The sequence below is a fragment of the Aptenodytes forsteri genome, unplaced genomic scaffold (assembly GCF_000699145.1).
Source record: "Aptenodytes forsteri isolate BGI_AS27 unplaced genomic scaffold, ASM69914v1 Scaffold122, whole genome shotgun sequence".
Lineage (NCBI taxonomy): Eukaryota > Metazoa > Chordata > Aves > Sphenisciformes > Spheniscidae > Aptenodytes > Aptenodytes forsteri.
In genome coordinates, this window is record NW_008794009.1 from 332,434 (window position 1) to 345,904 (window position 13,471).

Genomic DNA, 13,471 nt, shown 5'->3' on the forward strand with positions numbered 1-13,471 from the left:
TCCTCTAGTCTGGGGCATGGGCCGAAACTGTGCCAGGAAGAGTGCTAACAATTTACCACTAAACATGATCATGGTGCAGTCTCAAACCCCTGTTCTGGCCCTATTTAATTCATTAGTAAATACGCAGTCAGAAACCCCTCTAGCTGAAGAACGGTGGGTGAATTGATGAGGTATTACCCATGCTTGCCCTGGACGGCCTCGGTGACATGCTTACACGGCTGAAGGCAAGATTCTGGGCTAGACAGACTTGTGACCTGATACAGTACTATCCTTCCTTATGTTCCACCACTACTATTTTTCTTTCAAGTTAGGTTTGTTTCTGTGTTGTTTATTTTGGCTTTCTCTCTGCTCAGTGACGGAGATCGTTGGTTCTGACCAGCGGATCATTGGGATTGCGATTCAGATATTCTTCACCCTGGGAATTATGATTCTCCCTGGAATTGCGTACTTGATTCCCACCTGGCAGGGGATCCAGCTGGCCATTTCACTGCCCAACTTCCTCTTCCTGCTCTACTACTGGTAACATTGCAGTCATTGCTCTTGTCATTATTGCTATTGCTATTCGAGCAGCTTGAGACCCCCGCTGTGGTCCCAAATCTCCTGTGTGCAAGATGTTGTAGGTCAGGAAGAAGATATTTGTATATTGTTGATTTGGGCATTCTTAATTCCTTTTAGTGAATTGCAGACATACATTACTTTCCTTTTTCTGCCCAGGGTTTGCCTCTCTCGTCAGCCACAGCTGGCCCTTCACAGAACCCTGCTCTGCTCCTGCTTAGCCTGGGGCTGGCTGTTCATCTGGTTAACTTGACCAAAGTCTGCTTTTCCCATCAGCCATGGGACCCCACCTTTACCTCTAATTACGTACTCAGTTCAAGCCTGAACTTGCCCTACAGATCCCATGAGTTGGGCAGTACAGTTAATGAGAAAGCAGAGCACTATACTGTGGTGAGTATCTGTCCCAGTGGCGTGCAGCCATCCGCTGGGCTGGATCCAAAGAAACTAATCCACATACCCTCTTCCTGCACATCGTTTCCTTAAACGTTGCCTGTCGTGAACTTTTAAATTGTGAATCATCTTAACCCTAGGCTAGCAGAAACTGAAACACCAATCAGTGATATTGCTTTGTGTTCAGTTCATAAAATATGCATACATTTGAGCGTGCGTGTGTCTATCTTATGATGATACAGCTAGAAGTTTCCTGGTCTGCCTGTACTTGGTACTACATGTGTTTAGTGTTGACTTTCATTGTTCTTTGCTGTTCTACAGGCACCTTGTTTGCTTGTTGGTTATCGTACTTTTGACATCTATTGTGCAAATACAATAGTTAGGTTTCTTATTTTTCAGCTTTGCAGAGAATTGATATAGTCTATTTTCTTCCTTCTTACCCGCAAGGATCAGATATTTTACAGGAGACTGATTGGAAGAGCACTCTACAAAAGAGGTTCTGTATCCCAAAGACTGAAAAATCAGTGTGTTGTGTATTAACACAGGCAAAAGGCAAACGACTTTGGTTTACTTACGATGTTAAAGGGCAAAACCCCTATTTATGACTTCTGTGTTCTTACAGGGTGGTTCCTGAATCTCCACGTTGGCTCCTGACACGCAGAAAGGGAGAGAAGGCATTAAAAATCATGCACAACATTGCAAAACACAATGGGAAATATCTCTCACCACATTACTCAGAGGTACTGTCATCTGTTTGAGCTAGAGGGTTTTTTTTTCTAAACTTTCTTAATCTTTTGAAGGTTCAGTTGTGCTAAAATGCATTCGCTTTATGTGATGGGCAACACTCTTGAAGTGTCACACCAGAACAAGATTGTCAATCCCATATCTACTTTGTTAATTGCAAGAGGTTAAAAGTGAACTGGCTGGAAAGACATGGGCTGAAAATAGTTTGCAAGACAATGAATCAGGTCATTCATCTGCAACACTCCTACTTTAAAAACTTGTGGGAAATATCAGAAACTAGCCTGAGGGCCAATGGTATTTCACAGCAGCTGCCATTTTAGCTGACAGAGTGAGTGGAGACAGCAGGATCCACTTGCCTGGCTCCTTTGCTAGAACTTCCTTTTACAACTCAAAGAGAAGATGATGTAGAAAATTGGAATTTAAGTATAAATTTGCTTCCATCCCAATAGGGGGAAAATATGCCCCAAAATTCAAAATAGGGGAAGCACTGTCTGAGATCACTATTTACAAAATAGGACAATATATGTTAGAATTACAGTCCTTTGACAAGTGGTCTTGATGGAACTGAAAGGACTGATGCATTTCAAATTACACTATTGTGTCATTGCAGCATTTGCCTTGTTCTGTGCTGGGTAGCATTGCCTGGATCTCTGACCATGTTTACCGTGGCATTGGCCTTATGGTTCAGTGACGACAACAGATGTGGACAAGTTTCCTGTTCTCTAACAAACCAGGTCTGGAGCCTAAATGCTAGCTATTGTAATGTTAGAAATCGTTATTTGAACTAAGGAGAAAACCTGCAAATTGTTAGCACGCAGCAGCCCAGAGGTGGCATGCTGAATACACTACAAGTATTTCAGACACTACACAGTAGTATCCTTTATGCCTACATACATGCATATGCTTATACATTCATTTTTATACATATACGTATACAAAATTATCACGTGTGACTTTTAACTAAATTTTCGCTGAGACTAAAGGCAAAGACTTTGGGATGGCAGTGTTTGGAGGGGACTGATGTGTCCCATCCTGTAAGGAAGGGACATCATGATGTGTGTGCTTTGTAACAGGTAGTTGGCAACTTGGGTTCCCACAGCTTGGTATCTTACCTAGGTCTTCTTGTCGCTCTTCTTAAACAAGGGAGAACCTGAGAATTTAGCCCAGTTTATCCAAAAAAGTGGGGTTGCTTCACCAAACTCTTAGAGTATAATTCTAAATGAAACCCAAGCTATAATTATTGGCACTCTTCTGAAACACCAGCTGTTCCCAAATCCATAGGATTTTATTTACCCAGTGGGAAACAGGCTTCATAAATCATCCAGCCAGCCTAAGCAGCTCTGCTTATTCAGGGCCATTCCTGCTATAAATATAGACCTTGCATGAAGTGCGCACAGGAAGAGGTATGTGGCAACAGAAGGAGTATAGAAATGGCCAGCTGATTTATACCAATATTCCATTATCTTTCCACTTGGTTAAGTGCACGTTAATGACAGTTCTGGCAAGGTAAAGTTCACACAACAGGTTCCACAGAGAAGCTGGGCCCTAACATATACCGTGCCCTTAGGATATATGACTCTGGACTAATGACTAGTCAAAACTAGCAGCAGAGATGCGTATGCTGAAACATACATTTCCACAGCCAGCTGCTTTATTCATAAGCAACTTGTTCAAGTGCCATAACATTGCTATAATAGCATTTCTATGGATGTTCTGTTGCTCAGGGGAGCACACAAAGGTTAGTGATGGGGAGGGAGGTTTGTCAGGGGAAAAAGTTATATATAACTTCCTTGGCCAAGAAACGGGATATACTGGATAAGACTGTTGTACATTAGTGAAGCAACATGACAGAAGGAGTTTTGATGAGCAGTAACAAGCTAGACCAGCAATTAGTGAACCATTTTTCCGATGGAAGCCAAGGCATCTCTGTGATACCAGCCAAGGTCAGGAAATCACCCTCAGCTGTCCCACAATGCAGAATGAGCTTTGCTAGTCACGTTGGAGTAGCATCTTACACAACTGGAGGACTGCAGACTGAAACCAGTGGGAGAGAAACAAACTGAAAAGACTGAGTAAGGAGAGAGAAAAGGGTAAATCCATTTATTGTTCTTGGCTGGGGCATATACACAGGTGAGATTCCCCTGTCCTGGTCAGCATTACCCAGTGCCTAGTGCGGCCTGAGACACATAGCAGGAAGGTTGTGCTGCTGCAGCTGCCCCTCCACGTTCAGCCCTGTGTTCCTACACCCACTTCCCCTCTCTAAACATCAGCATTTTCAAAGCATCATGTCAGAATGGAGATGTATGTCTTTCCCTGCTTCTTGTTTTAAGTTATATTAATTTTTTTTCTTAAGTGTCCCTGTTCATGACCCTAAACCACTCACAGCTGCAGCAGATTAACCTCCACACATCCAGATTCGTGCTGGATCTGTTCCTGGGACCTTTTTAATATACAATGTCTGTCATCCTTGGTGCTGTGCCCAGAAGGGAGAGAGAGCGTCTCCAGGAAGCGTATTAGTCGCGGATCAAGTGTATTTCTTACATTAACTCATGTCAGAATTCGCTTTCACATAGCAACTCCAGAATTTCAGGCAAAGTGGTGCAGGTGTGGAGGGACAGGGAGAAGAGAGAGGCATTATCCATCAATGCATTTTGGCTAAGATTTGCCGATATGTCTGTAATAATTTCATTGGCCAAGTCCCTCACATGGCTCTGGATGTAGCAGCCTTGCATTTTTATTGGCATGCAGAAACCACAGATGACCTTTGTATGAAAACAGATAAACATTTGCTTCTTTTTCTCTGAGAGTTACGACACTGGCACAGTTCAGCTGCATCCAGAACTCATTAAATTAATTGTAAATTATAAATTCTCTTTTTCCAGTTGCTCGTAATTATCCTAGCATGTTTTTTTTTCAAGCTAATTTTTTTATTCTTGGTCTCTGTCCAAAAGCAGAATGGACTGCAACCAGCTGAGTAAGAGCTGCTTCTTGAGAGAATCGTGTATCAAAAACCCCTCTCCCTTTATATATATATTTCTACAATATAGACATGTGAAGACATACATATTTCTAGTATATATTAACTTACATACACATGTATTGTAGACATACATGGGTGTACTGTCCCTTGCAGAATTAAGCACATGCAAAACTATATGTCCGTTCTATGAGGAATCTTTAAAAATTATTGCAGAAAAACTGATATGTAATTTGGTGGGATATAAAAGTGCCAGGGAAGTTGTTTATAAAACTTCCTCCACAGTTTTCAGATAGTGTATCTTTGGAAACTTGGGCCCTGTCATTGAATTCCTGACTGCACTGCTGTGAATAGCAAAGCTCTCCTTACTTCAAAGAACAAAAAGAGGAGTATTTTCCCCACAGAATTGACTTTCCACAGTGATTTTTTTTCTACATCCATTAAAAAAATGCTCAGTCATGTTTGGGGTTATTATGACTTTATTAAGACATAAAAATATATGGTAGCAGCCGTGCTGAATTTATCTTTAGTCCTTTGGAAAACTAAACCCATATTTGCACAAAGTCACAACGGATGACTGGCAGCCTGCTCTTATAAACAAAGTCACGGCAGCTTTATAACCATAATATGAGAGTCCAAGACGAGTGCAGAAACGCAGCAACCTTCGCCTGCCCCACAAAGGGCTCTGGCACGCAACAGAAGTGGCAGCGCTTTAAAGAAAACTTCTGGCTCTGGTTACAGAAGAAAAGCAAGGGGGAGTAGAAAGGAAGTTCAAACAAATGTGAAGTTTCTCTGTCCACTTACAAAGTTTTGTGTTGCTCAGTTATGAAAAAGCCATGTGTAAATACATCCAGCCAAATCTCACTGAAAAACATCTGTGCTACCTTATGATACGAAAAACAAATACAGGGTGAAAACTTTGCGCATAGCCCTGGCTGATTCGACAAGACCCTCGGGCAATGACTTTGGCTTTACCTGTGTTCTCATGGATCTGCATGTTCCCACGTGCTTCTCCATCCTTTCACCCACGTCTCCCCGCCAGCCGGGATCATTTTCTTGGGCTCCTGCACTCGCGTGGGCAGCGGATGCTGCAGTTGTAGAGAGGGGTTTACTCCTCTCTTTGCTCTCTTAGGCCTCCTCTCAGGAGGGGGACAATAACTGAGAGTCAAAGCAACCAGACTGCCTGAAATCCTCCTAAAAAGGGCCCAGCAGGTTTAACCCCATGTTTCCCACAGCTGCTTTGAGAGCTGATGGCAATCCCAGCCAAGGCTGCCAGTTCTTGGGCGGTCTCATGGTTTGTCCCTGCCTAAAACCACCTCTGCCTTCTCTTCCTTGTCTTCCTCACCTGCTAAATGAATATACAAACAAAAGGGCTGCCACCTGGCTTGGACATGACAGTTAAAAACTGCTGGCTACAGTTAAAAACAGTCTCCATCAAGGTGCGTAATCCCTTTTTGGCCCTGCTAATATTCTGGCTCCGCGATATCCTATGGCAATGAGCTCCAACACATAAACACAGGCTGCGTGAAATCGTGCCTTTTTATGTTATTGTTAAACCTTCTAACTAACGATTTCATTGAGTGCCTCATTGTGACTGTATTGGAGGAAGCTGTGAACAGATTTACTATACTTTGTAGGCAGTACGAGGACCATTAATTCATACTTTGCAGGATTTTCTTCTTCCAGGGTAAAATCCATGTTCAGCACAGTGCTTGTGTATTTTAAGACCCTCTGAATTTCACCAGTTGAATGTTTTGTAGCACCCAAGCACCTTCGCAGATCTACTCTTTCTCTCACTCCTTTTTTCTTCCTGCTGCCCAGCTGTGCCACCAGCCGTGTTTCCAAGCCCACTGCTTGCTGCTCACCCCCTTTCCCTGCTTCCCACAGCCCACCGCTTTGCCCTTCCTGCCATGGTCTCCTCCTCTCTGTCACCTCTGGCAGAAGGCAGCTCTGCTCCCAGTGACCCTGACATGACAACAACTGTTTATTGCCTTCCGAGAAATTCCAGGTCAACCTCTCTCAGTTTACAATGAGGAAATAATTTTTCCACTCTCAAGTCAAGATTGGGGATTTTTTTTTCTGATTTTTGCACGATCATCATTAAGGAAAACCCACAGCTGTGTCCGGTTATAAGCTATTTCCCATATCTGCACACTGCTCTGGAGTGCTAAAAGCAGCAAGCTGGCTCATCAGCACCTTTGCTCGCTGGACTGGAATATTGCTGAGCACCATGTTTACATAGAAACTCTGCCCCAGCACCTGCCTGACTCCCGACAGCTGACTCTACTGCTTACTTTTCTCCTCAGATCACTGTTAGCAATGAGGAGGTCAGCAACCCCTCCTTTCTCGACCTGGTGAGGACTCCCCGGATGAGGAGGAACACGCTCATCCTGATGTACGCCTGGTGAGTGCTCATGTCAGTCCAGCTTGTTGCCAGGGCAGGGGGTTTTGAAGAAAAAAAATCCCTTGTGACTTTTTAGGGTCTTTCCAGCTGCTTGTAGTCATTTGTTCGCCTCTCAACTTTTTTTCCCCTTTGCTGTATAGGTTCACAAGTGCCCTGATCTACCAGGGGCTTGTCATGCGCCTAGGAATTGTCGGAGGAAACCTCTACCTAGACTTCTTCATCTCAGGAGCTGTGGAGCTGCCTGCCGCTTTCCTAATTTTAGTGACAATTGATCGCATTGGCCGGCGCCTTCCCTTTGGAATAAGCAACATTGTGGCAGGAATTGCATGCCTTATTACTGCCTTCTTGCCAGAAGGTAATTTCCTTCCCGAAGTCAGGCTCTTTAGGTCAACAACTTCTCTCTGACACTCCTTAAGCAAGGACAGCAAGCCACACAAAACTGTAGATAAAAGTAAAAAAGTGTCTGGTGATGCAAGCAGCACTGCAGTCATGGAACAACATATCTTATTTGCTTATAGATTGCCCTGGGACATGTAATGGTTGTATCTTTGATGGGTGGTGAGTAACAGCTGGGTGTAGTCTTAGGAAAAAAGTGTATAAAGGTCCTGTACTGTTTTTGAAGGCAAATGCAAGGGAAAAGTACACAAACATAGAGAGAAAATACATTCCCTGACTTGGAAGACATTTAATGGTGTAAGAAATCAGTAATTTAGCTGAGGCAGCTTGGTGGTCTTCTCATTTGTAAATAAAACAACGCAAACCACAACATGATGTAGGGGCTGCGGCAGACAACATGGAGATTGTTGCCCTGCACTCACCCTCCCAGGGGTTTGGACAATGTTAAGGGTTGGAGGAAAGGTATGGCTTTTGATTGAGTCATTCTTATCTGGTTTCAAGGACAAGTAAAAGGTCTGATATTGCACACAGGCTTCCCAGCATTGCTATCTTTTCTTTAAATTGTTTTCCCTCCTGTGTAATTTTTTTTTATCCCCAGGGAAGCATTTGGAGGTGCTCTGAAGCAAATGTTACCACACCAGCATGCTTTGCCTTAGCGTAGCTGGGGACCAGCAGTTGAACTGGCGTTAGAGAGGCTTATTCCTCCCCAGGGATGTTCCTGTCAAAGTAAGGGACAGTCCTGGCCAGCCTTAGAGGTTTTAGTTCCCGAAGTTATATTGTGGGGCAATCATTTTCCTAGAGAAGAGCCATGAGAAGCCACTTCAAGAGTATGATGTGCCCATGAAAACAGGCAGGTTTGTGGTGAGTGCAAAATGAAATCCTTCAAAGAGGTGTGTTGATTCACCTCTGTCTCAGTTAAGCTCCCTTTATAGGGATTCCTCCAAAAGTACTTAAAATTAATACCGTATGCTTGAGGAGCTTCACTGCTTTAATAGAAGCAGAAATGACGGGAGAGGGAAATGGAGAGAGAAGATCAATGATCTGTTCCTGGTGCTGGCACTGGTGGCTGTGTCACCATGCCCTGGGATGTCACGTTGTCGTCACTTGTTTGCATTCATCAGTTTGACCCACTGAAGTCCGTGAGGACTAACTCTGCTGTCCTGGTGGATTTCCCCCAGGTCCCCACTGCTGTGTGCCTCTCAGAAGAGCCGCCACATGTCGAGCAGATGCTGGCCGCCCCGTGCTCCTGTGGCAGCTCCCCTCATTCAGGGCACGGCAATTCAGGCTCAGAGGGCCTGGTCACCGTGTCATCTGCTGACTTTGCCAGCATCATTCTCCACCTGTTAAAAAAGTACAAAGGACCTGCTGGGACAGCAGGGACTGGGGACTATTGATCGCCTGGAGTTAGGGCTGTTGCAGGAGGCGGAAACAAAGACCGGCACTGGGGAGTTACTCCTGCAGGACACCTGCCTCTAGCACCTTCATGTATTTTGGGCCACACCATATGCTGAGCATGGTGCAGCAGGTCTGGGGTTAGAGCAGGAGCATCGTGTGGGGCTGGTATGGCTTGAGTGAGGGGAGAAAGCGGTGGCCTGGGACCAGCAGGATGCTGCCACCAGCCTGCTCTCAGTAGTGGTGAAGTGCTGAGGGGACCTTGCCCAGGTGAGGAGAGGACAGCCTGGGGATTAGATACTTGCAGATGGGACACCTGAGGTCCGTGTCCTGCTTATATGTTTATACAGATGGGAAAAGCTGCAGCAGCAGCTTGTGAACGCTCAGTCACGCTGGGGTGCTCACATAGTTTGAGTCCCTTGGCAGAGGGAGGAGGCACACAGACGTCACCCTCACCTCGGGGGTCTGATGGACTGAAGAGGTACCAGGGAGACAACGTGGATTTGTTTTGTTCTTTCCAGCCTTTGCTTTTCTTACAAGTGTTTGAAAACATAACTTTTCAGGGCAAAAGCAGTGTCTTGCAACATGGGATGAAATTCAATGGGGGTTTGTTTAGTTGTTTTGGAAGGGAAATAACTCCAAGCATCTCATTTTTTGGTTCAGAGCAAAGTGAAATGTTTTCTTGTTCTTCCTATTGAAGTTTTGAGAAAACACAATCACTGCCGGAGCCCTCTCCAGTGGCAGAGTTCCCCTTCGTGCCAGGTTCAGGCTTGTTATTTCACTTGCCTCCCCGTCTGCCTGGTCGTGGCAACCGTCGTCTTCCAAGAGCATTGCAGAAGTGCTTATTGCATTCCTTGTGACGCTTCTCCAGAGGCCACTGGCTCTCCAGAGAGGGCAGTCGGAGTGCTGAGGGGTCACACACAGCAAGATGGGATGGGTCTGCCCTGCAGTGCGGATGTGACCGTCGCACCCCCTGCTGATGTATAAAGGCTCCCTGCTGACATATACAGGGCAGTGGCTGGGCACCAGAGCTTGAGCAGAGCTGGGAGAACCAGGCAGAGCCACCAGGGCAGCGTAAGGCCCCTGGGCCGGTCGTGCCAGGTACAAAGACAAGCACCAGGGAAGGGGAGGGGGAGGATGGCCAGGAGCATTATTAGGAGCGTGTCTAATGTGCAATGGCCAGACAAATTATGACATGTACTTGGCCTGCTCTAGGGAGAATTATTTTACTGTTGCTGCAGATGCACCTTTAGAGGTAGCTTCTTTGTGGTCAGAAGGCGTTGGGAGGTGACTCAATGGTGTTTCTTACAGCATAACATCCCTATATAAATAAATACTCCTTTCCAGAGCACAATTTGGACATGGTCATGGGAGCTTCTAACGTTCATTCCCCCACCCATGCTGTTATGCCCCACTGGAATCTTGAATCAATCAATTGGAAGTGATTTCTGATTCTCCAAAGCAGCCTCGCAGGATGCTGGAAAGCAATAAATGCCAGTATAGATTGGTATCTACAGCAGTGGCCTTTCAGTCTGATTTGCACTGATCCAGTGTTTCTGTGACGTAGCTTCTGCTGACAGGGCCTGGGGCTCTCAGAAACGCTCTGCTGGTGCAGCAAAGGACACTTCACCCGGGTTTCTTTTTGAATGAACAGATATCCCATGGCTCAAAACGACGGTCGCCACACTGGGAAGACTGGGCATCACGATGGCTTTTGAAATCGTCTATCTTGTGAACATTGAACTGTACCCTACGACGCTGAGGTACATCGAAAGCTCCCAGGAATCTTTCAACTTTTCCCTCTGCTTTTCCCCATTCCCTATTTCACCACTTTTTAGTAAAACGCGGTTTTCTCCAGAGTTTCCTAACTGAATAGCCACTGCTCAATGTGGATGGCATTTTCTGATGAGATAATTTTGGAGCTAAGTCTACGTTCTGCTCCTTAAACTGCTGTTTCAACTGTTTGTTAGCGCCTCTCAAATATCTGGCACTATTTTTCTTTTGCAGAAACTTTGGTGTTTCCCTGTGCTCGAGTTTGTGTGACCTAGGTGGGATCATAGCCCCATTCCTGCTTTTCCGATTAGCAGCCATTTGGTTGGAGCTACCTCTAATTATTTTCAGTAAGATTTGATTTAAAATGTACTTTTAGTTTAAATATCCTCCTCCTAACAGAGCTTTTCTTTTGGGGCAAAAGTGTACTGTATGGCCTCATCTCTCCCTCAGACCAGCCCCGCTCAACCTTCATGCCTAGAGCAAGAGGCTGAATGGCAAATGGGTGAAATGTGGGTGTTTTCACTGCACGTTATGGAAGACCTCCGGTCTGCTTGGGTGAAGCATAAAAGAAACTATGTGAGGTGCTTTAAGACTGAGAAACCTTACAGCTAAGTTCTGTAATTGCAGAGAAATAAGCTTAATCTCCCAACAGTAGAGGTTAATGTCCTTTAAAAAATATTTGGTTTGCATTTTTTGGTATATACAATTATGACTATGGATGTGGTATTAACCGTAACTACTTATGCCTGTCAAACACTTTTCCTCAGTTGCATTTTGGAAAAAATGAGCCCTGTGGATTAACTCTGTGGGAAAAAATTAGTTACTGCTAGCAAGGAAGCGGGAGTCTGTGGCTAAAACAGACTTTCAGGAGATACATGTGACTGGGAAAAAAGCAAAAGGGATAGGATAGAATAAGAAGGGAAACTGGTGCTAATTAAAATTTTAGCTTGAAAACAAAAACGGAAAGACAAAAGACATTTTAAAAAATTACCATTATTCCAAGAATAGACGTATATAGAAGTACTGTTCACATTATCTAATGCTGAAATTCTGCTGCTGCTGAATTGAATAAACAGCTACAGAATCAGAGAGGAACAGAGAGAACTATGCAACAGTCAGGGCTTTTACTTTTTGCTCCAGTCCTTCTATTTTTGACTTATTACGTTCTTTATATCTATGCAGGAAATTATTCCAAAATAACCATTCTTGATGAAATATTTCAGATTGGCTCTATCTGAATGCTCTTTCCCAAGGATGATTTTTTATTCTGAATCACATAATCTACTTTGGCCACGGATACACGAAGAGAGTATTTCAGGAGAATCTCAGTGGTCTCAAAAAACACAGATGCATCTATGTGATAGAGCCCCTTGAACAAAGGCAGATTTTTCTTATGTGAGAAATACCATCCTGGTTCCAGTAAAGTTTGTATGTGCTTGCCCATGTGCACTTATCTCAGGTTTTTGACTTCTGAGATCTCCCTTTTGGGGCAATTCAGGCTGCAAATGAACCGGTAGCCCTCAAGTTTTTTTGTAAAAGGTTAAATTAATGTAGCATAAAGGTGTTTGATAAGAGTAAGGTAATCAGAAATAGCTGTTGCACTTTAAAAATCTCACTTTAACCTTAATCTGAATAAACTTTCCTCAGTGGATAAACCCCCAAAATAAGAAAAGTAACAATTTTCTTATTACTTTTGTATTTCTTCAATGTCCATTGTAGGTATTCTTGCAGTTATCTGCGGGCTCCTAGTATTGCTTTTACCAGAGACAAAGGGAATTTCCTTACCAGAGACAGTGGAGGATGTGGAGCAGCTTTCAAGGTATGATATGTATTTTCTTACGTTTACTTGGATGAGGTTTCCTGAGGGTGCTCTCCTCCAACCTTGTCAGCTGTCATCAATTATTGATGTTTTCCAAGTGTCAAAGTAAATTTCCTAGTCAGGTTGATGTTATGAGCAGGTGGTATTTTCCTCAATAGAAATGTAAACTTTTCAATACCACTAAGGCAGGTTGTTAAAAAAAAACAGGGGACAGAACCTGTATTTTTCTCATAGAGACACAAAGTTATCTTGTGCACCTCTAGAAGCAGAAAGTAATAGTGTGCAAGAGAGAGACTGCGAAGTATAGCCTGCAGCTCTCTGCTCAAGAGGACCAGCCATTACCTCAATCAAAGCATCCTGTGAGGAAGGACCCTTGATCATGGGAACATTTCCACAATTTGTGAAGTCATTGAAAAGTCACATACAAGATGAATTTGTAGCTGAAGAGTTACAGGCACAGCTTTTCCACTGCTGGCACATGGCAAGCCAGACTCTTCACTGCATTGCGGGCATGCAGGGAACATTTATGCCTTGGCTTGCTTAGTAGTAAATTTCTTGAGGAGCTAGTGCTATACATTAATGTTTCAAACAGTGGCTTTGGATATTACATCAATAACTTTTGCCCGCTTCAATGTATGAACTAAAGAAAGAGAAAATTTTCTATGCAAAAAGTAAATGTTTCAGTATTGCAGCTTGGACTACAACTTGGACTACATCTTTTCCTGTTTCCTTCACCCTTATACCCCTCTCCCCTTCTGCTTCTTCAGTCATTTTGGTAAATGTGGCAAGAAACGGAAACACCAGGACACCAACTCTTATATTTGACCTTTGAAGGACGGCACTGAACAAAGAACCCTGTTCCCATATTTGTTGTCCACCTGCCATTGCTTCAAAATTTGCTGCAGAGTATGGATTAAACTCCATGTTCTTCTTCTAAGCATAAAGATGTTTAAAACAAGGAGTGTATTTTTCTATAAATATGGAATAAATTCATTTTTTCTGAGTATGCTGTTTGCAGGAA

At 43.9% G+C, this 13,471-nt stretch overlaps 1 protein-coding gene across 1 annotated transcript in view; it reads left to right on the forward strand.

The window, feature by feature from the left end:
• SLC22A3 (solute carrier family 22 member 3) overlaps nucleotides 1-13,471 on the forward strand; it is a 31,804-nt gene extending 18,333 nt beyond the window's left edge. Inside the window, exons 4-11 of the mRNA XM_009289976.2 lie at nucleotides 354-519; nucleotides 1,568-1,685; nucleotides 6,973-7,070; nucleotides 7,211-7,425; nucleotides 10,513-10,621; nucleotides 10,866-10,978; nucleotides 12,351-12,450; nucleotides 13,218-13,471. Of these exons, the coding sequence (XP_009288251.1) occupies nucleotides 354-519; nucleotides 1,568-1,685; nucleotides 6,973-7,070; nucleotides 7,211-7,425; nucleotides 10,513-10,621; nucleotides 10,866-10,978; nucleotides 12,351-12,450; nucleotides 13,218-13,275 (977 nt within the window). The 3' untranslated portion in view covers nucleotides 13,276-13,471. The remainder of the gene's footprint in view (nucleotides 1-353; nucleotides 520-1,567; nucleotides 1,686-6,972; nucleotides 7,071-7,210; nucleotides 7,426-10,512; nucleotides 10,622-10,865; nucleotides 10,979-12,350; nucleotides 12,451-13,217) is intronic.